General features: G+C 38.4%; 1 protein-coding gene across 1 annotated transcript in view; it reads left to right on the top strand.

Annotated features, from left to right (window-relative positions):
- Positions 1–256: 256 nt before the first annotated feature.
- Positions 257–21,787, top strand: part of NALCN (sodium leak channel, non-selective) — a 228,773-nt gene continuing 207,242 nt past the window's right edge. Inside the window, exons 1-3 of the mRNA XM_071742574.1 lie at positions 257–444; positions 9,839–9,985; positions 12,279–12,461. Coding sequence (XP_071598675.1) covers positions 9,878–9,985; positions 12,279–12,461 — 291 coding nt within the window. The 5' untranslated portion in view covers positions 257–444; positions 9,839–9,877. The remainder of the gene's footprint in view (positions 445–9,838; positions 9,986–12,278; positions 12,462–21,787) is intronic.

Below are 21,787 nucleotides of genomic sequence, written 5' to 3'. Positions count from 1 at the left end.
ATTTCAAAGCCTCCGTGGAAAGGTTTTGTGTGACGGGACCACCGGCCGCCGTCAGCCGTATTTCTTCTTAACCAGGAGGCTTTCGCAACAGCGGGGGGGTTCAAATTTTTAATTTTTTTTTTTTTTTCTTATTTATTTCCGTTCCCTACGTGCGTGTGTGCTGTCGAAAGCGTCTCCTCACCTGCTTTCCCCCTCCACCCCTCCCGGCGCAGGTCCTCGGGCCGCCCCGCCCGGCCTCCCCCCGCCCCGTTCCCCGCGGCCGTCCGCCGCCGTTGCCGAGAGACCGAGGGCGGCCGCCGCCGCCGCCAAGGCGGGCCCCGCCGCCCCGATCCACCGCGGGGAGGACGGCGTGCGAGGCAGGCACAACAACCCCTAACACCTCACACACTCGCGGGGGCCGGGACCGGCCCCTCCCGACCGCGCCATGAAGGGAGATGCTTGGCGGTAGGTCGGAGGCGTCGGGCGCGGCTTGCTGCTCGGTACGCGGTGGGCCCCAGCTCCTCCCCGCCCCTTTCCCCGGCCCCTCCATCGCCGGCCACCGCCGGGGCTCTCCTTGCGATGCTGGCGGCTTCCAGGGAGGAGGGGGACGGGCGCGGCTGGCAGCCTCCGCGGGGGAATGGGGGCAGGGGTGGCGGCGACCTCCGCTCCGCTCCTCTCCTCTCCTCATCGCCCGCCCCGGCTGCCGCCCGTCCTCCGCGGTGGGAGGGGGCTGCTCCAGGCCGGCCTCGGGGCCTGCTGCTGCCGGCAGGAGGAGGCGGGTTGGCCGCCGATCTGTACCCCGCCATCCCGGGCCCTTGCTACATCCCTCGGCGGGGGAAAAAGTGTCTCGCTTGGTTTGCTGAGGCCGTGGGGGCGAGCAGGCCCCCTCGTTTATCGCCCCCTCGTTTATCAGAGGCCGTGGGTGTGCTGATTTAATGTGGGTGGTGCTGAGGAGGGCCCGGGGTGTGCGGTGGGGAGATGCGTGCCCGAGGGGAGGTTTCGCCTTATTCGTTGGCCTCAGATTTCGGGTCCCGAGGAGAGTAATGTACCAAGGCCTGGAGTCAGTTTCCGGGGGTCTCAACATTGTTCACTGAGAGAGAGGTGCTGAACGTTTTTTTCTTGTTGACATCCTTTTATTTTAGCACGACTGGCAACGTCAAAGACGTGTTTCTAGGAGGGGTGGGGGTTATCTGGTGACCTTTGCAAATGTAGCTTTTAAGTCGGCTCTGATTTTGTCGTTTACCTATTGTTGCGTTCTGAGTCACAGTGAGAAAATACTAACTAACGAAATGCTGTTTTAGTCTTTTATTTTTGTCCTAAGCATCTTCAATTTCCCGTTTAGTTTCAGTGCCCCTCGCTCTTTTCATTTCCTTCCAAAGCAGACAACATTTACCTGCCCTCTAAGTGACCAACACAGAAATAATACATATTAACAATGAACTAAGTTTTGCTTCATAAATCATAAAATTAAGAAACTTCAGTGGATGGAGGAAACATTTAAAGTTCTATGAGTTGCTGTCTCTGGTTGCTAGATGACTCCCAGCTTTCTGCAAGTTCATGCATATGCCTTTGTGGACTTTTGGGAACAATCGGGAAAATTTTTGTTTGACTGTTTGAAGTCTACTGTGTTTTAAAATGAAATTTTAAAGCTGTAACAGCCACCATGTCATTTGTGCTTTAAAAATGCAAGCCCATAGTCATTTGTATAGTGCATCTATTTTATTTTTATCTGAAATATGGTCCATCACAGTTGATTCCCATTTAAGCTGTTCCTTTTGGAAATACAGCTTAGTCTGCTTTGACTTATTTCCAGCTTCTGGACATTTCTACTGCTACCATGAACACTATGTAGACCTAAGTGACATTCATCTAAATCCAGGTCTTGAATCACAGGGATTTCCAGTCTTAAACCTTCACCACAGGAGATCAGAAGTATCAAGATCTGTTGTAGGCTGTAATGGGCCACTGTGCCAATGTCTGAAGGAGGTGGGAAGTCTTGGGATTTTCATGCATAAGAATGTCTCCTGAAGTTATGAGTATTCATGATGAGATGGAACTGTTCCTGGCTTATGGGGATTTGGGTTTCCTCCCCAACTCCCTAGGTATTTTGGAATTCAGGCAGTTATAAAGAAGATATTTGATGTCTTTATAATTAAATTAGGAGTGCTTAATTCACAGTTTATTTTTACTGTGCTGCTAGTAGAATACTCCGTGTTTGGAAAATGACTTGGATTTCATGTAGATTTTAAGCATGAAATCTTTTTGGAGGCAAAAAGAAAAGTCAGTCTAATTTGAGCATTATGGCTTGAATCATACTCTACTTCCCTTTCAATTGTTTTCTGCTTTTCCTTTCTTTGCCTCCGTAACCTCTCATTTCATTAAGTTTCCCATGTCAGTTAACTAGTGATAAATGTTCTCCTTTAGGAGATATCACTCCTGGGCTATGGTTGCAAGCTCTCTTGTGTCTACTTTTCCTTTTCATTTCTTTATTTTCTCTGATATTTTCACCTTTCACCTCTTCTTTTTTTCCCCCCCATGATGAGGATGATCAAACTGTGGAACAAGGTGCTCAAAGAAATTGTACAGTCTCAAGTGCTGCAGTTTTTCAAGACCAGACTTCAGTAACCAGAGCAATAACCTGGTCTGACACCAGAGCTGACCTCAGAGATTGCACCAGAGTCATCCTGAGATCCTTTGAAACTGAGTTAGCTTAATGATTCTATGATCTCAGGTTTCTATTTATTTTTTTCCCCAAAGTAAAACCTTTGGATTTGGCCTTCTCATCCTGGGGCATTATGTTCCATCATTGTGTTTAAGAAGATGGTAGTGAAGTGCCAAAGGTTATGGCTGCAGCTTCTGGGAACTACCCTGCAGCAATGAGAATGTGTATCACAAGTCAAAGTTTTTGTTTTAAGGGAAAGAGGATAAAAAGGAAGAGTCCTAATTTTGTTTCCAGGATTTCACATGGAAAATATATAGGTCTTAAATATTTTGCTGGTGAATCCTGAAATGATGGAAGTGAAGAATTTGGGAAGGGGAGATTATCTACAATATTCAAATTACTTAATTATTTTAGTAAAGATTGTAACAATGCTAAGAGAATATAACTAGTTTATTTTATTTTTAATGTATTTCAGTTTCAATTATTAAAAGATGTGTATACAAGGCTCTAGGCACACTAAAATGTAATTAGTGGTGCAACAAAATCCCAGCAACATTAAAATAATCACTTAAGCAGGCATACTGCCAGCCATCTGCCTCCAGAGAAACTCCTTTCCACCCTGCATCATTCTGCCCTTTCTTTAAAACCCTGAAAAACAGATCTGCAGTATTTATAGCAGGTTATTGAATGGGGGATATTTTAGACACAGGACCAGTTGCTCCCTGCATCCTCTAAAAGAGTGACCTGATACCACCTGCCCCCTTGTTTTCACAGAGGGTTAGAACACAATTTCCACCTGGGCATGAGTAGACCACAAAAGCAAGTCCCAGAACACTGCTCTAGTATTTTTTCCATCATGATATTACTAACACACTCCTGCACCTCTTTGTCAGCTATGGGCTCTTAAGACTCTTCATATAGACTACTCCACAGTAGATTAATCCTATGGCAGCAAGAGGTAGGTAGGTGGCCCGCAGTCAAAGAGTGACCTTTTGAATTAATGTAGCAGTTCAACCATGCAATATGTCCATAAAGAGAGTGTATTGCCATCAGTATGTTCTCTACATTATTATATTCTCAGTGGCCATCATTAAATGTTAACATTTTAACAGCCTTTCTGACAAAGTAATATCTAAGGGTATATCTAAATTGTAGGATTTGAAAAATTGTCCTGTTTTCCAGTCATGCCAACAGCCGTGATGTTGGAGGGAGGCTGAGGGTGCTCACCACTCCTGTGCTTTGGTTGCCACTGAAAGAAAAAGATGGTTATTTGTACAGGGAAGTAGCCACTTCATGCTTGCTTGTGTCCCTTCTTTCAGGATACCTGGGGATCTGGGGCTTTGAAATGTGATAATGTACCTGCTTTTTACTGGAGAGGTAGCTTTTGAGTACCTTGATCTCTGCTTCCTATGTGAAAGAAGTGATGTGGTAGGATGTGCCACGGTGTAGTCTAACAGCACAATTTGAAAAGTCATATTTGGTTTCTTTTACTCAACCCAATTTCTTAATTGAAAAATGGCAAAAAGCTAACCAGTTCTATTTAAAATTGTGAAGTTCATTATCTGACAGCATCATGGCACCATAGAGTATGTGCAGTTTATTCAAAATTGTGTCTTCCAGATACTAGAAGGCTTAGAGAAAAAGGATCTGTGATATGACATTTTGTGATAGTAGTTGTAGGCTGCATGTCTGGCTCACATGAGATCTCCTTTTCCTTGCAATATGATATTCGATTCTGTCTGCTGAGTAGGTCTGAATTATTTTGGCTAGGTCTGAGAAGAGTAGCTTACATTTAAGAAATAAATATTGTGTAGGCATTATCCTTAGCCAACAGAAAGACACAGGAGACATGTTGGGAGCAATGAGCTGAAGTCTGGACACCCATCTGTTTTTCAGGGTAGATGTGCTGACATTGGAAGCCTTAAGCAATTGTTAAACCTTTCTTGATCTGTGAACCACAGTCTGTTATTTTTGATCTAGGGTCCTGTTAATAAGTACAAGAAGTCACTGACTATTCTTTCCTGCCTCTATCCAAGTGATTTGAAAATGTGGATTTAATGGGTTTTTAGTATGTTTCCTTCAGTATACCTTCTTTGTGACAAATCCTGTTTGGGATTTAATAAATACTGACTATTTAAACACTGATGTTCAGTCAGCTATTAGCAGTGTACCGTCTTCAAAATAATGAAAATATCTTTTAGGATAACAACAGCAGGTTGGTGTTGTTAACGGATGCAGTAACAAAACCACACAAGAGAGAAAAAGTATTGAAATAAGATTTTCCTTTAAACTAGTTATGAGTTCATAACATCCAGTGGCATGTGCTGTGTGATGGCATCCATTGGAAACCTGCTTTTACCCTTCTAAAATTAAACATATCTGTATGTAATGTATATGTATCTTTCTCACTTCAAATATTTTGCTACATGAAAACAAATACTGAAATGCTCTTAACCTGTGTCCAGACTCCAAAGCAAGGATGGAAGAGGGCAGGGATGGGGAGAGCAAACAGTAGAGAAACAGCCAGATTTTACTAAAAGGAAAGGAGAAGGCTCTTTACATGAAAGAATGAGAACTGCCATATTTACCTATAACCACATAAAGCATACTGCACTTAAGAGCAATTTCTTCTTTATGGTAGCCTGTTTACAGTTTTTTTAATGTATAACGATACAGTGTTTGGGTTTTGTCATCATGCTATGTGTATGAGTGTTCATGTCCTCTTCCTGTCACCCATTTTACCTTTCACATCTAGTAGAAGGTTGAAAGCTATTTACTTTTTTAGAAGTGTATGTGCCACTTTGTGTGTCCCAGCTCTGGGAAAAGTTGGAAAGGGGGTTGACATTTTCCAAGAAGAGAGAATTTTTCTTGAAGAGAGTGCTTGTAGGTAGCCAGCCCTGGGAGGACTTTCAGGCAGTTCTCACATGTTTTCAGGTGACAAAGTCAATAGTGAGTGAGAAAGAAGTATGTTGGAAGCCAGACCTTGCTGATTCTAAGGGTTTATCTGATTTTTAAACTGTCTCCATAAGCTGTAGGTAGGAATACCTGCTTTATTCTCCTATATATTTTTCTGTGAAGTAATTTTTCAACTTCTGTCTTTGTCTACCAGAGGATTATTACAAACATGTTTTCATTGCTTTGTGTTAGCAATTTCTTTAGCAGATTATGCTGTATATCCGGGACTTGTTTCATAACAAGATAAAATTTCTTATGTACACAAAAGTTGTGTAGGATCAGCTGCTTTCAAAAAGTTGTCTTTCAGTTTTGGTAGGAAGTGCAATCTTCCATCAGCAGGAATGTGTTCTAGTTAGTGTGAATGTCACAAACTGGGGTTAGACTTTCTTCACACTTTTTTTTTTTCCCCCCAAGTACACAGTGGGTCTCAAGTTCATCCAACTATTTCACTAGAATACATTAATTTCAACAGAAGCTGTGAATTTAGTGGCTTAGACAGGGTAGTGGTTCTGAGTAAACCTGCAAATTCAGGGAAACAGAGGAAGAGGAATGGCTGACCAAATCACACTGAAGGTGCTCAGTGTGGAAGTAATTTTTTACTTAGTTGTATTCCTTTAATTTATTTCGTTTTGCTTCTAAAAGTAGGGGAGAAGTTTAAAAGCAAAGGCACCACATTCCTCCCTGAGAAGGCTGGCACCTGTGCTGTGGAATTTCATTGCTACGGCCAAGAAAATTCTCTAAAGAAATCCAAAGTGGATGTAGCCCCAAAACTCCATGTTTTTCTGTGTTTCCCCTGCACTCAATAGTTCTTAAAAAGTCTGGAGCTAGAAATATATTCCAGAGGATGTGTTAAGACTTTCATATGACAGGTTGTGATAAAACAAAAGACCTCATGATGTGTGTTGGAATCAATGTGGGAACTGCAGGGGAGGATTTGTGGTTGGGGTTAGGGGAGGACTACAGCCTCCCCATATCTCCAGCTTGGTCTAGTGCTTGCTGCATGTCACATGCTGGAAGGAGGTTGTGCAGAGCTCCCTGCCTCCTCTTGCATCTTTCAGCTGGTTCCCCCTTGCAGAAACAGGTGCAAAAGGGATTGTAGTGCAAGAGCTAAAATTCTTGACGTGCATGGCAGAGTCCCTGGGCTGCACAGAGCTTTGTTTTGCTCAACAGTAATAAATACAGGTGGAAACAGGAAGATAGAAATAGTGAGATCAACAAAAAAATGGCATAAACAGTTGAGGGCAACCTTGCTATACCTTGAATAATCTTGCTGAAGACCATTTCCAGAAGTTTCTTTGCTTGTCTTTACTTCTTATTTCAACTAGATAGTTAACAAGCTGGTTCTGTTCCATGACTGTTTCCTCCCTTCCACTGAATTTATATACACGGCAATTTGTTTATTGAAGGCCACCTCTTTAAAACAAGAATTATGATCTCTGTAGGGTCAACACTGATAGGCAAACTGAATTTTAAAAGAGGCCTGTATAAAAGGGTAAATGAGGGTATATAGCTAATCTTCCTACATGTTAGATGTATAAATAAGCATTGAAGAAAGCATAAAAAACGTCAGAGCCTCTGTAAGTCAGTTGATAATTATCTATTTTGTCCCCCAAATGGACATAGCTTATTATTTAGAATTCCATTTATTTTTTTTTAAATCAGCGCTCACTTGTCACTGTTTCATATCCTGAGCCTTTTCTCATAATTATTAGTTGTACTTATCGTATTACTTCTTTTTTTTTTTTCTACCTTTTTTCTTAAGAGTTTACTAGGAGCACTCTCATATCCATTACCAGAAGCGGCAAACATAAGATTATTAATTTGTTAATTCACTGATTAGCTTTTGAATGTATTTGCAAGAAGCATTTAAGAAAGTGTGTCTTTTTTTCTTAAGGTATTGAGAAATACAGCTCCCAAGACATTGCAGTAAACTTCTTTTCGCTTTCCTAAGTGTAGTATTTTAAGGATTCATGACCTCAAAAAGTACACCGACATCTCTGAGGCTTCCAGCTTTCTAGTTGTGCTTTGGTCCAATAGAGAAAATAGGTGAATACAGTAGGCTTAGAAACAAAGATAAAGCAGGAATAACTTCTGAAGAGGACTTAGTAAATTCAGTTATGAGAAAAAACTCGGAGTATGAAACTTGAGTCTGAGGATTAAAAGGACACGCAGCTTGTATGGGTATTATTTCAGTCTTCATTTGTTAGAAAAAGACTATTAATTTATAGTGTTAATTTTACAATATTTGCATACTTTTGGTGACAGCTTAGCAGTTTCACTTGTGCTAAGGTACTGTGACTGACCATCTAATACAAATAAAGATGTCACAAGTTGTCCCATAGTATTTTGCACCTTTATATAAATACCATTTATTTTTTTAAAAAATCAACTATTCCATAATGTCAGCTCCACCAACTGGAAAATCTGACCAAGACCGTGCCCTGTTGCTTTATGGTATGTAAAAAGATAGACCAATGTTTCAGACTTGGTTTTAAAATGTTAGGCTGGAGATACGAGATAGACAGGGAAACACAAGATCATGCTGACAGCACAGTCATCGTGATCGTGAGCTTTAGTTTACTGACATGTGCAAAAGAAGGTACTGACAAGCCTCTGTGGAAGCTTGCAAGGTTATCACATGTTGAGTTCTTCATGTAAGGAGAGACCATAGCAAACCCCACAGAAGTACAGAAACAGAAGCTGACGTTTCGAATCTGAAAGAGAAAATAGAGTAGGAGTAGACTCTGAGGGGTGTGAGAAAACAGAATATATGTGCCCTAACAGCTAAGAGAGCCGAGGATGCCCAGGTGGATGGTGTTCAGACATGAAGCAGCATCCTGTGTGTTTGAAAAGTCCATCTGAGACCAAGCACAAGGGCACTTCTGCAGTGCTGGGCCCACTGTTAACTCCAGATAATCAAGTGCAGTGTTTCTTGCATTCATGTTGCAGTCATTGTGGTCCTTGGGCTTGTAACTATCAGGGCCTGTAGAGTCAAGACAAGGGGGCAGCTTTTTTAAACTAAAAGATGGAAGATGTAGGGTGGACATGAGAAAGAAATTCTTGAAGATAAGGGTGGTGAAACACTGGAACAGGTTGCCCAGGTGAGTTGTGGAGGCCCCATCACTGAAAGTGGTCAAGGTCAGGTTGGTCAGGGCTTTCAGCAACCTGCTGTAGTGAAAGATGGCCCTGCTCATGGCAAGGGAGCTGGGTTATGGGATCTTCAAAGGTTCCTTCCAACCCGAACCATTCTATAATTCTATTTTATACTAGTTTTAACAAACTTTTGACAAGTGTGTCACCCTGTTTTGTCCAGAACCTGTTCCCAAGATTTTGCTTTCTTCTGCCTCCTCACATTCTTGAAAAAAATGCCCTAAGGGATTGTATTTTATGAATGACTGCTCTCATGCAAGACCTGTGCTCCCTGCTGGACAGACTGTTCTTCCTTGGGAGAGTGTATCTTCTTTTTTTTGAGATCTGTGCACTGTGCCTGCAGGAAAGTCAGCAGTAAGCTGTAGCCCACCTCTGTGCTCTTGTCCCGTGTCCACTGCTTGCGACTCACATTGCTGAACACAATGCTGAGCTCCTGCATGCCACCCATGCAGGAGTGTCCAGACTTGGCCTGGCCTTGAGGAAATGACCCATTTTCTTCAGTGTTTCCATCTGCCAACACAAACTCCAGAGACAGCCAGCTGTCTGGATGTAGATAATTGCTAACGTTAAAAAAAAAAAGTATTAAGAAAAATACATGAAATACGTGTTAATAGCAGTATATAGCAAAAAGGCTCCCCTTGTTTTCAGCAAGGACCGTTGCCATCTGTTGGCTGCTTAACATTGCCTGTTGGCCTTTGGCTTGTTGGATTTTATCTTAGCCTAGTGTAATAAAAGGAAATGTCACCATTAAATTGGATGGCTCCAGGTCAAGTCCATCCAGTGATTACTCCATGTTTAAGTTCACAGCAATATCATTCTTTGCATATTGGTACACATTTTCTGCCAGCATTGCTGAGTTTCTGGTAATTGTTTGCTTTATATACCTTTATGTAAATTTTTGTAAAGTAACAAGAGTCGTGTCAGTGATTTATATAGGCAAAGCTTTTTATAAAATGAAGATCCTGTTAATCAGTAAGTACAAAAGCAGTTTGCATGAAAATAGAATGCTTTAGGTTACTTATAAAACTGTTCAAAATGCATTATAAAATGGGTTTAGTGAATTAATGTCTTCTCTCTTTTTGTCTTCCCAAGGAGGTTTCATTATTATAGATAATAAAAGTTAACTTCAGGATGCTAAAAAGGAAACAAAGTTCAAGGGTGGAAGCCCAGCCAGTTACAGATTTTGGTCCCGATGAATCTTTGTCAGACAATGCAGATATTCTGTGGATTAACAAACCAGTAGGTATCTCTTTCCATATTTGCTAATTTTAAGCTAAGTGAATTTACATTGTTGAAATGTGACTTCCACAAAAGATTTTGAGCCAGGTATTTGTGAGGAACAAGTATTGAGCTAACGTTGCTAATCTGCTTTCATATTTGCAGAAAGTCCAAATATAAATAAGATTTCTTTCAGTGATGACAGACTGAAGGGGTTATAGAAGATTATTTTTTTTTAGTAGCCATCCTTTCAGTGCCTCTGGTTCCTGATTTGTTTATTGAAATTAGAAGTTAAGTTTGTAAAATGAGCTTTTGAAAAGGGTATCTAAAGAGCATTACATTGCAAAAGTGGTAGCCAGCAGTTGGTACTTTTGACTTTCAAATCTCTCCTTTTACATCTCATGAATACAAAAGTATATTCTGGCTTGTTATTTTGAAGTACACCTCACATTTTTCTGGCATCATTTAATCAACAACCTGCCTTAAGCAACAGAAAGGTATAAAAGTGTCTGGCAACTTGAAACTGGGGAAGGCTTCCTTGGAAGTGGAGTCATTAATAGAATTTGAAGTATTTGGAAAATGCCTTTATGATGTCAATATGGTTATTATGATTAGATTTTTTTATTCAGCATTCAGTATGCATCTGGAATCCGTATCTTCGAGAGATTCATACTTCTGTGGAGAAAGCATTTTTGTATTTATCCTAAAGTAATGAGTAAATTTTTGCTTTGTAAAAGCAGAAAGTCAAATTTAATGGATCTATCATCTCATTTGCAGTAGGAATGCTAGATCCTCTCAGCTTTGCTGCTGAGTTGTAACACCTAAATCACTTACAAGACAACACTTGTATATTAATTCATGCTAAATAATTTTAAATAGAATATTTGCACTGACTGCTATAATAAGCTCAAAATGTAATAGCAGAACTATATGATGGATTATTTATCTGTGTTTCATAACACTGATACATGGCTTTTTTATCGAATATTTTTTTTTCTCGTTACTCTGGAGAACTGGGTGTATATGGCTTAGCATGCATTATATTGACATTTTACTGTGGCAGACAACATTTTTTATGTCAGCTGTACTTCGATATGTATGTTGATCTTTTCAGTCAAAACAAGGTTTGAAAAATCTTTTCAGTCAAAACAAGGTTTGAAACAGAGTGGGTGTTAACAGGACATAACAGATCGTTCATCAGCTGCCTTCCACTTCCAGATTAGTGATTTGGGCTCAGAGTATGCAAACAATACTGCTATAAAATTTAGGTCAAATATCATTACACCTAGGTGAGTGTACAGTGGATATTAAATGAGATGAGTGTTCCTGAATCTTCTTGATATCAAAAGGTCTCAGATGGTGTAAATGAGCGTAGAATTTTTCCTCAGATGAAAAATTGCTATAAATACACTTCATTGTTTTTTGTTGGGATTTTTTTTTCCTTGCTGAAGGGTCTTTTTTCCCTTCTTGTTTTGATAGATATGACCTTACCAACTCTGATTTGTTACCCTTGTTTGGCTTTAAGATGCTTCAATGATGTTTTCATTTAGAAGAAAAAATCCAACTTTAAACCACTCTCTGGATACTTTCTGCATTTTCATTAGACCTCCCATTTTGATTGGCACTGAGTATCAACTTATTAGTAATTATTGTAGAGAGGCTGAGACCTAAGTAGTCAAATAAATTAACTGTTCTCTCACAGCAACAAAACTTGTTTGGAACAAAAGTGAATCCTGATGTTAAGAAGTAAATTGCTGTTACATGGTCTCTTTTATATTTATTTTTTTCCAAAATGGAAGGATGCTTTTACCCCCTATGCCTTTCACTTAATTTTTGAAATTAAATTGAATTTAATTGTATCTGATTTAAAAATCAGTTTATCTAAATGTGTAACTAAAGTTTTCCACAGATATTATCATTTAATACATTCAGCTATTTATAACATCAACTTATTCCACATATTGTCTGCTCATAAATGTGTCAATTTAGAAATGATGGAATTCTAACTCTTATTTTCCTGGCCCTTAATTCTTCATTATTCTGAAATATACAACCTCCCAAATTAATTATTAAGATTATATATGCTGTATTAAGATTTTATATATATGTGTACATATATGTATGTATATAAGTAGAAGAAAGTCAAGAGTGCATATTTTTGGATTAAGACATTTAATGTGTGTATCGTGATGTAAAAAGAAAAAAAGTAAATATGTGTTTACAAAAAAGTGACAGTTCAAGATATAAAGGCTAAATAATTGAGGGTTTTATGAACATCAAAGCAATCTTGCATTGTCTTGGTTTTTTTTTCCAGTGGGTACATTCCTTACTACGAATCTGTGCCATCATCAGTGTTATTTCTGTTTGTATGAACACTCCAAAGACCTTTGAGCATTATCCTCCTCTCCAGTATGTGACATTTGCTCTTGATACTCTACTGATGTTTCTTTACACTGCAGAGATGATAGCAAAAATGCATATCCGTGGGATAGTTAAGGTAAGCACTTAAAAGTATTCACTGTATTCTTAAGAAAATGATCTGAAGATGTGCTGGTGATATTTGATTGTTGTCTTTTACCTTCTCAGATCTTTCTGCTATGATTGTTTTTAACTGCAGGCAACACCATGGCATATAAATTGAAAAGACAGATTGACAAAGATGAAGCTTTACTGCTTATTTAATATGCAAAATATTATTAACCAAAGCATAATACCAGCATTCTTAATACTGGTTTCCTGCTAAGAAGTAGATAGTGTCATTGTAGTAATATAAAGAATGAAAGGAAAAATAAGCCACATATACCTTAGCAAGAATATTTTATACATGTCTAGAGATACATATATGGACTAAGAACTTTGATTTTCATTTCAGAAGGCTGGTTGTGTTATTGTGTGGCCACTTTATCTAAATAATGACATATATCTTACTGTGAGCTGGGTAAGAAAGCTACCTTGCTTTGCTGATTTTTTTTCCTTAATATAGTGCATGTTAGTAAACAAATGCTCCTATTATCATATGTTTGCTGTTTTTGCTAGACTAATTTGTATGAGTTGAAATAATACTGGAGAATATGAAACTGCAGAATTTTTCAGTAATCATTACTTTTTAGCATTCTTTTACAGATTGTTTCCAGCATTGTACAAAAGGTAGAAATTCAGCCTACAAGTAGAAAATCCATCTGCAGACCTTACTGACAGACACAACACAGAATAGATAATAAGTGTTTTATCCTTCCTTTTCACTCCTGAAAGGTCTGGAGACTCCAGAGACATCTGAGGTTGTACTTAGCTCCTCAGTTTGTTTACAAGTTTGCACATAGCATTTTTTCTTTACTGCCAAACTAAGCTATTATGTCATTATACCTAATGAATATTAATAGCAAAAGTTAAAGTCTCATTAATATTAATATTTAGACAACTACTGAAATAGGATGATTCTGAGAAAATCTTCATGTGTTGCATGAGGCCAAAGTAATCCTTTGTAAAGTGCTATTTCTGACCACTGCCCATGCTGTCTTGTTCAAGAGATGTACATCATGCATGTGAAAATGAGGACCATGAAAGGGAAATTAGTGACCAGAATGCATGTTTGAACAGAGTGGGATTAACAAGTTACTGTTCCAGCCAACACAGACCTTGCAAATAAATGGACATGTAGGTATTAATACAGAGAATGGAATGGGATGGAATAGAATGGAATAGAAATAGACTAGACCAGACCAGACCAGAATAGCTGGAAGGGACCTACACTGGTCATCTAATCCAACTGCCTGACCACTTTGGCTGACCAAAAGGTAAAGCATATTCCTAAGTGCATTGTTCAAATGCTTCTTAAACACAGACAGGCTTGGTGCACCTTTCTAGGAAGCCTGTTTCTGTGTTTGACCACCCTCTTGGTAAAGAAATGCTTCCTCATGTCCAGTTTAATCCTCCCCTGGTGCATCTCTGAACCATTCCTATGTGTCCTGTTAGTGGATACCAGGGAGAAGAGCTCTGCGTATCACTTTCCACTTTGCCTCCTCAGGAAGCTGTAGAGGGCAGTGAGGTTTCCTGTCAGCTTCCTTTTCTCCAAACTAGGCAAACCCAGAGTCCTTAGCTGCTTCTCATAGGATGAACTTATCTTTGAATCGTGTTTCAAGTCTGTCCATCCAGAATGAATGGATGTCTGGAGTCGGTTCCATTGCCTTAATTCATGTTATATATGTATAGATGACAATGCAGATTATTTCATTTTGCACACTGAAATTTTATTCTTTGTTTATTAAATAAAAATGCAGCAGAATAGATTAGACATAACTGGTATGCAAAGACCAATTTCTTGTTGGTCTTTGCTGCATTGTTATTTTAACAACTGAGGATTTGCTTACAGCTTAGTGCATAGTAGCATTCATCAGTGAATAAATATAGTTACACTGAAATAAAGTGCTTTTATTGGCACTGTTCATGGAGGCATAGAACAAATTTTATTAGAAGAAACTTCCAGAAGTCATCTAGTCTGACCTGCTGCTGTATCCTCTGATTAGGTAGGAATAGGTGGCAACAACATCTCCCTGTTTGCCTTCTTATCTGAAGGCTGAACAGACCCATGTCTCTCACCTTTCCCTGTGTAATGTGTTCCAGCTGTCTGACCCTTTGATGGTCTTCTACTCCCTCCAGGATGTCTGTATCCTACTGGGCAGCTCAGAACTGCACTCAGCTGAAAATTAGGCTTGAGGATGTGTTCTCACAACAGCTGGATAAAAGGAAAAGATGGTTTTGCTGCATCTGATGCCCACACACTACTCACATGAGTAACACAGAACTGTAGGAAAACAATACGGGCTTGTGTCATGTATAGCAACTTTCATAAAGCAAGGTTACAACTGGATTAGCCTTTTTTTAGCTATTAAATCAGAGCTTTTAAAATATATTATTAAAATATTTCTTTGCTAATCAAGATGAACCGTTTAACTTACTCTTCATATTATTGATTCTACAGAAAATCTTGGTTAAATACTGTAACTCTGCCAAGAACATAACGACCCGTGGGCTTCTAAAGATAGTTGCAATCAAAGTAAAATAAGGCACTGTTTAGAAACTTATTAGCATTTATTAAAGGTGTTTGCATATGAAACATCTTTATAAGGAAATTTGTTTATGAACTGTAGTCCTAATTTAAGTCCAGTCAGGACACTTAGTAAATGTAGGATCAATTAATGTATTGCCATATGGTTCTACTGAACTTCACCATAAATCAGAATTTCTTTAAACGCCCTAGGGACTGATATGCTAATAATAACGCTAATTTTTTTAGCCACGATTAATGCAAACTTTTAGTCCAAAGAGGAATCTAATTTATGGAGAAGGTAGGCACCATCCATTTAAGTCCCAATTAATAACAATGTAAGTATAGCTGAGCTAAGAAGATTTTGAAAATGTTAAGTCATGTCTAACTAATACCTTCTGAGGACAAATGGGACATTTCCTTCCTTTGGTTCTCAGGGGTATTCTGAAAGGGAAAGTGGCTTCTGAATGAGGGCAATCAGTGCTCATGTAGATATCCACCACCTACAAAGAAAATAGACACTATTTAAACAGGGAGCACATATGCAAATATTAAAGAAACCAGAAGATGACAGGATATATCTCATACAGGGTCCAAGATCCTACCATTTTCAAACCTGTCTATTGATATTCCTTGTTACTGTGATCATACACTGTTTGCTTCTATTAGGTGTCAGGATAGATTAACTTCCCAGGAGGAATCAAGCAAGATGGGTACAAATGTGCAGTCGTATGGATTACATTTGGTATATAGGCACTGCCTGGGAAAAAAGGCACTGAAAGGCTTGTGATATAACTGTATTTCAGTTTTTTGGTATTGCAAATTATTGTTACTTAACAACTGAACTAATGCTAATAATATGTCTGTCTTTACCTTGCAACTCATCTCTGAAAAATGAAATACAGTCTATAATTTATTACTGATTGAGGTCCTATTAAAAACAAACTTCTAGGACAGTCTGCCTTCTGTTGGGTAGCTGCATTGCATAAAATGTGCACACAAACAGTAAAGCAACTTGTTATGGGTTTTGAAACTTATTATTAGAGACAGAGAATTAGAACAAGTCAGTTTCTTTCTAAGAATGTATTTTTATGCTTTTATTCTAAATTATGTTCTAAATTGAAGAATGTCATATCATTCATTGAAGAATCATAGCCTGTGCTAGAGTTCACTGTGAAATGACAGAATTGCTCAGGAAACTACTGCGTACACATTATTAAATCTACTAAATCTGCTTCAAATAGATGGAATGAATAAGTGTATGATATCACTGCCTAGAGTGTAACTTTCATCAATATTAACTCTAGGTAGTTTGATGAAACTGAAAGTTAGGTGCTAATTACTACACAAGCAGTTATTTAAGTAGTCGTAAAAGAAACAGTTGTGGCTTCCTATTTTGATTTATGCTTAACCTACTAGATTTTATGAGCAAATAATTTTAATTCTTGATTTCAGTCATGAAAATGTACTTTAATAAGTATAGCAATATTTTAATATTATTATTTAAAGAACTAGGTATGCACGATTTTGTAGCTGCATATTTTTCTCTTCAACCTTTCTGCAACATTTTCATGGATTTCAAAGCATTGCAAATTCCTTTCTCTGAGTAGCACGTGATTTAATGAATGATGTGACTTAGCCACATCAATATTTTTGTACAAAAAGCTTATGAAGCATGTTAGCAGATGCCTCCTAAATTGTGTTGCACATCTTAAAAAATCCTTATGCTTTAGAAATTAAAAATCCTGATCTCTTTCAAAGTAGTTGAAAAAAACTTAGAAAATTAATGGTAAATATCACAGACTTCTTACCCATTAAAAAAAGCTGTGAAGTGTAAAAAATGAAAAAGGCTATTATAATAAAATAGTAAAGAGGTTGTTTTAGTGTTACCACATATATGTTATTTCTTTTTCTCAGACCTAGAAACATTAAATACAAAGTACAGCTCTACTTCAAGGGTGAATGATGGTAAAATCATTCAAGACAAGAGGGCACGGTCTCAGGTTGTGCCGGGGGAGGTTTAGGTTGGACATTAGAAAGAATTTCTTTACTGAGAGGGTGATCAAGCATTGGAATGGGCTGCCCAGGGAAGTGGTGGATTCTCCCTCCCTGGAGATATTTAAAAAGAGCCTGGATGTGGCACTCAGTGCCATGGTCTGGTAACTGCAGCGGGAGTGGATCAAGGGTTGGACTTGATGATCTCTGAGGTCCCTTCCAACCCAGCCAATTCTATGATTCTATGATTCTATGAAAATACAGGCCAGGAGACCTCTTGACCTTAGCTTGTTACCATCAAAACATGGTACTGGGGAAAGGCTACATGTTGATGTTAATTTTACGTAAGATTTATTGAATTAATAGTGTGGATTTTAGGAATAGAAACTGTTTAATTAATTAAACAAAATCGCATGTCTGTTTTAGTTAATTTTTACAACAGAGCAGAAACAACAGCCATCACTGCCATAGCCTTAAAAGTCTCTCAGTACTAATGTCATTTCCATTCATCACGGGAGTTTAAATCTGATCAATCAAAAGTACTAAATTAGATCAATCTCATTCAGTATCTGGGATAAGATTTAAACTGAGCTCCCGAATACATTCAGCTTATGTCTATTGCAACTTACTGATTGATTGGCAGGTTTCTGAGAGCACCATGAATTAACTAATGTTTGTGTCTGTTGAAACAGTTCATGAGTCAGTTTGTAATCTCACTGACAAGATTCACAGTCCCTCAGTATCAAAGCTTACATTTAAGTGCCCACTCATGTGTCACTTACAAGGTTGACAGTATGTGCCTGACATAGGTCTGTTCCTGGATTCAAGGAAAGTTTCCAAAATGATCTCGTTGATAAAAGGAGGTTGGTTGGAATTAGAGAAATGAAAGATAACTCTCAAGACTAAAACAGATGTGATATTAGATGAGTGTCAGATTTCTGAAAGAAAGCAGGGAGCCTAACCTGTGGTGGAAGGATTTAGTATTTCTTCTAATCAGTGTGATGCAAAAATTATCATCTGCATATCTTCATCATACCCCATCCTCATTGCAGCTTCTAATCACAGTCATGATGATATTAGAAAACCTACACTGAAATCATATTGTGAAAAGGAGGCATGATTTATCCAGTTCCTCTGTTAGAAGAGTAGCACTGTAAAATAAAAAGTGTGAGTTCTTTATCCTATCTGTTAAGAAAGCCTACCTGACACCTATTTTAGTACCAGCGTGCTGAAAATTAGAAAAAAAATTAGTGAGCACAAGTAGTGCACTGAATTTAATAAAAATCTTTTCACTGTGCAGTTGTGACACGTATCAGCTAACAAAGGATATTATAGAAAGTCAGAAGTAATGGTCCTTGACATTTCCCTCATTGTTAAATCAATTACATTCACAGCAAAACTTTTGTACTAACTGAAGTAGTTGCAAGTGGATTTGCTGGACTTTTTTCAGTAGTCGCTGGCTCAGTACTGAATGGTTGCACCATCAGCTTTCAGCACTCTCTCCATGAATTAATGCAGGAGCTGAAACAAAGCTTAATCTTCTACCAGCACAGTCACACATAGATAGACAGTCACACATAGATAGGAGCCATTTCCTTTGCTTTTGTCCAGTATTAGGGGCCAGTTAACTGAAATCAGCAGCTTTCAGCATGTTGGGTGTTCCCAGGCAGTGTTAGCCCTGAGCAGAGAGCACATTTTCCTCAATTTTTTGGGTAGGTGCTTTGGTTGTTGTAGTGGCTGTCTGCTCAGGAATTGAGAGCAGAACAGGATGGAGACTTACCTGAGTCATATGGGCTTAACTTTGTGCAGTCAGTTCTCTGCTGATGAAAGGAAATTTCCACCTGTAGGGTAAGTAATGTGATGTGGAGATGGGATTTTTATGCTTTAATGAAGTACTCTGGTTGCCATGACCTAAACTGAGATTTGCAGCTGCCTCCAGTTGAAGTCTGTTTGCATATTCTCCCACTTCTTCATCTTCAGTTGCAGGAAATAGATTTTTGGGCATAAAACTAGTAGCATTCATCAGTGCTATTTTTGTTAGTTTGCAATTGTCTAAAATTAGTTGTTTAGCTACCCGAAAGTAAACTCTTCCATATGGTATTCTATCCATCCTGCTTTTCTCCACTGCCTGAAAGGAAGATTAAATTACATAGGTTGACACCTAACCTTTGAGTATTTCACAGTCAGTGATTACCTCATTATTAGAGATTCAGTCTCAATGGACAGGTGAGCACTACAGAACGTATAAAGACAACTGGATGCCAGATTCTTCTTTACTGCTTATCGTGTTAACTTACCCACACTTCCATAATCATCCTAATTCAGAAGTGTGTCTTGAATTATCATCATGGAACTGTTGTTTACCATACCTTGTTACAAGTATCCGTTTTGCCTTCTTTTCTGTTCTGCTAATTTTAAGGACTCCACCTTAGTCTAACAAGGAAACTGCAAAAGAGTTTAATCTTTCTGGTAAATGATGGAAATATCAATGGAATTGTGATGAAACACTGTCAGCTGGCTGACCAGATTTTAGTAACTTTGTCGAGGGAGTATCTGTGCTAGAGTCTGAAAATGAAAGATGGAAATTCTGAAATTACTGTGGTCTGTGACTTTAGATGAGCTGTATATCCCATGGTGTATTAATAAGCTAACGTCAGGTAGTAAAACAGAACATAGGGCTCCTGTCATCCAGTTTCAGCAATGTGCTCATGATGCCTGGTGCAGGAAGCTCAGTCTTGGAATGTGCAAATCACACACAGGAGCAAGAATCTTGACCTGGATGGTGCAAGCATAACCAGTGGAATCAGTGGCAAGGATGAGAAAGTGATGAGCTGCTTTGACTAAATAAGAGTGTAAAAATGTGGAGAGAAAAAAATAAAAGGAGAAAAATACTCACCTGTGGTAGTAAAAACCTCACAGAACAAACATGAAAAAAGACACAGTTGACTTAAGATTTGGGTTTCCTCTTTGACTCTTCTTGGGTTTATAAGGTGAAAATTGTCCTTATGACAAATTATTTTACATATCTGAATTAAAAAAATAGAATTCTGTACTATGTATAGTGACATTGGAAACCTAGATGTGTAGTGCAGCTCTCCTGCTATTCTGTTTGTGAAAAAAGTTTATCATTTCAAATTGTCCTAAAATTTCCCTTTAAAAATACTTTATTTTTGTCGACAACTGTTATTGTTAGTTTTAAATATTATTTCATAGCAAACAGTACTGATAACCATTATTTGAATAAGATATTCAGGCTGCAAAAGCTGATTTTTCTGCCTTGCTGTGCTTGTATGCTTGTTATTGTTTTGCTAAGTGCATATGCCCATCGCAAGGACACTGCTTCCCAGCCTACTGGGATCATGGTGCTGGTGAAATGCTCCAATGCTGTTACCAGTCACAGGAAATTAAAGAAATTAAAACTGATTATCATGAAGAAAACAAACATGAAGTTGCCTGCAGCATGCTGCTAGTTGGGTGCTGCTGCCTGTGGGCCCGGGGAGGTTAGAGAGCAGGGCACTAGAATATACGCACCTGTTTCTATGGTTACTTGTGCCTGGTTTTGTTGAAGTGTTTATTACAGGAAAGTACTGACTCATATTACACAGTGGGGCATTTTGCACCATTTTTGCATTAGAGTATTAGAAAATCAAAGGCATTCAAATCACTTGGTGAACTTACATAGGCAGTATTTCTAAAATAAAAATGGTAATTTTTCTAACCAGTCAAAGGGTCATAGGAATTTTTAGTCAGAAATTATTTTTGGCCGTGGATTGAAGTATGTGCCCATGTCATACCTAGTGACTTACCATGGAGATCAAAATTTAACTTTGTCTTGCTAAGAAAAAGTGTATAACATACTGACTTCCGTAATGTATTTAGAAATTGCTCTTTCAGTATAAAGACCAATTAGATAAACAAAACTTTACTTTTTGGTAATATTATTATTTTCCCTTCATAACAGAATTTTCAAGAATTACTGTTTCTCTTCATGAAAGCAGCTGTTTCTGAGGGGTAGTGTTAATGTATCACTTTATGTCAGGGTAAGATGATGCATATCCTGGGATAGCAGTGAAATCAACATATTGGATAACGTCATGTATTCAGTTAGGAATAGAGGGAACTGTATCCCTAATGTGCCTTTCTGTTTGAGACTCGCATTTTCAGAGAAGTCTGCTATAATTAAAAAAATGTTATTTTGTTTCACGCCTGTGGTGCCTTCTCTCAGTTTGTGAGTATAAAACAAGACATCAAGATGAAAAAATCTTAATGAGATCCAAACCCCTGTGGAAAGGAAGAACATATCTATACAGCCGTATTTTCATAAAAATTACAAAATTTATGTGGGATTTTTAAAGCAGTAAGCTGAATGAAAAATTTCATTTCAGAATATTGTGTTCCCCACCAGTAATATAAATATTGCTTTCTTACAGTTATATCATTGTTTCAATAAACTTTTCCTTGTCTCTGTAGTATATAATGGATCCTCTAGCTTTTAATAATGCCAGTTACCAAATACTAAAATCCTCTTTCTGAAAAGAGCTTCCTTCTTAGATATTCCAGCTTTAATCACTTGGGCATTTTCCCGTTTCTGATGAAAATTTTGTCATGTTAGATTAGGCCATTTGCCTATCAAACTTTCCTGTTCAATCTCCAGGCAGTATTTGATGCTTCAGAGTAAAAGCTTTAACCTTGAACATTTGGATCCGAACTGACCCATTACATCTCCTAAAGGCTGGAGCTGGGGGAGGGCAGAATACTGCTGGCTGAAGCATAGCAGCTTTTAA

Source organism: Heliangelus exortis, chromosome 1 (genome assembly GCF_036169615.1).
Source record: "Heliangelus exortis chromosome 1, bHelExo1.hap1, whole genome shotgun sequence".
NCBI classification, from domain to species: Eukaryota; Metazoa; Chordata; class Aves; order Apodiformes; family Trochilidae; genus Heliangelus; species Heliangelus exortis.
This window is presented reverse-complemented; position numbering and strand designations above follow the sequence as displayed.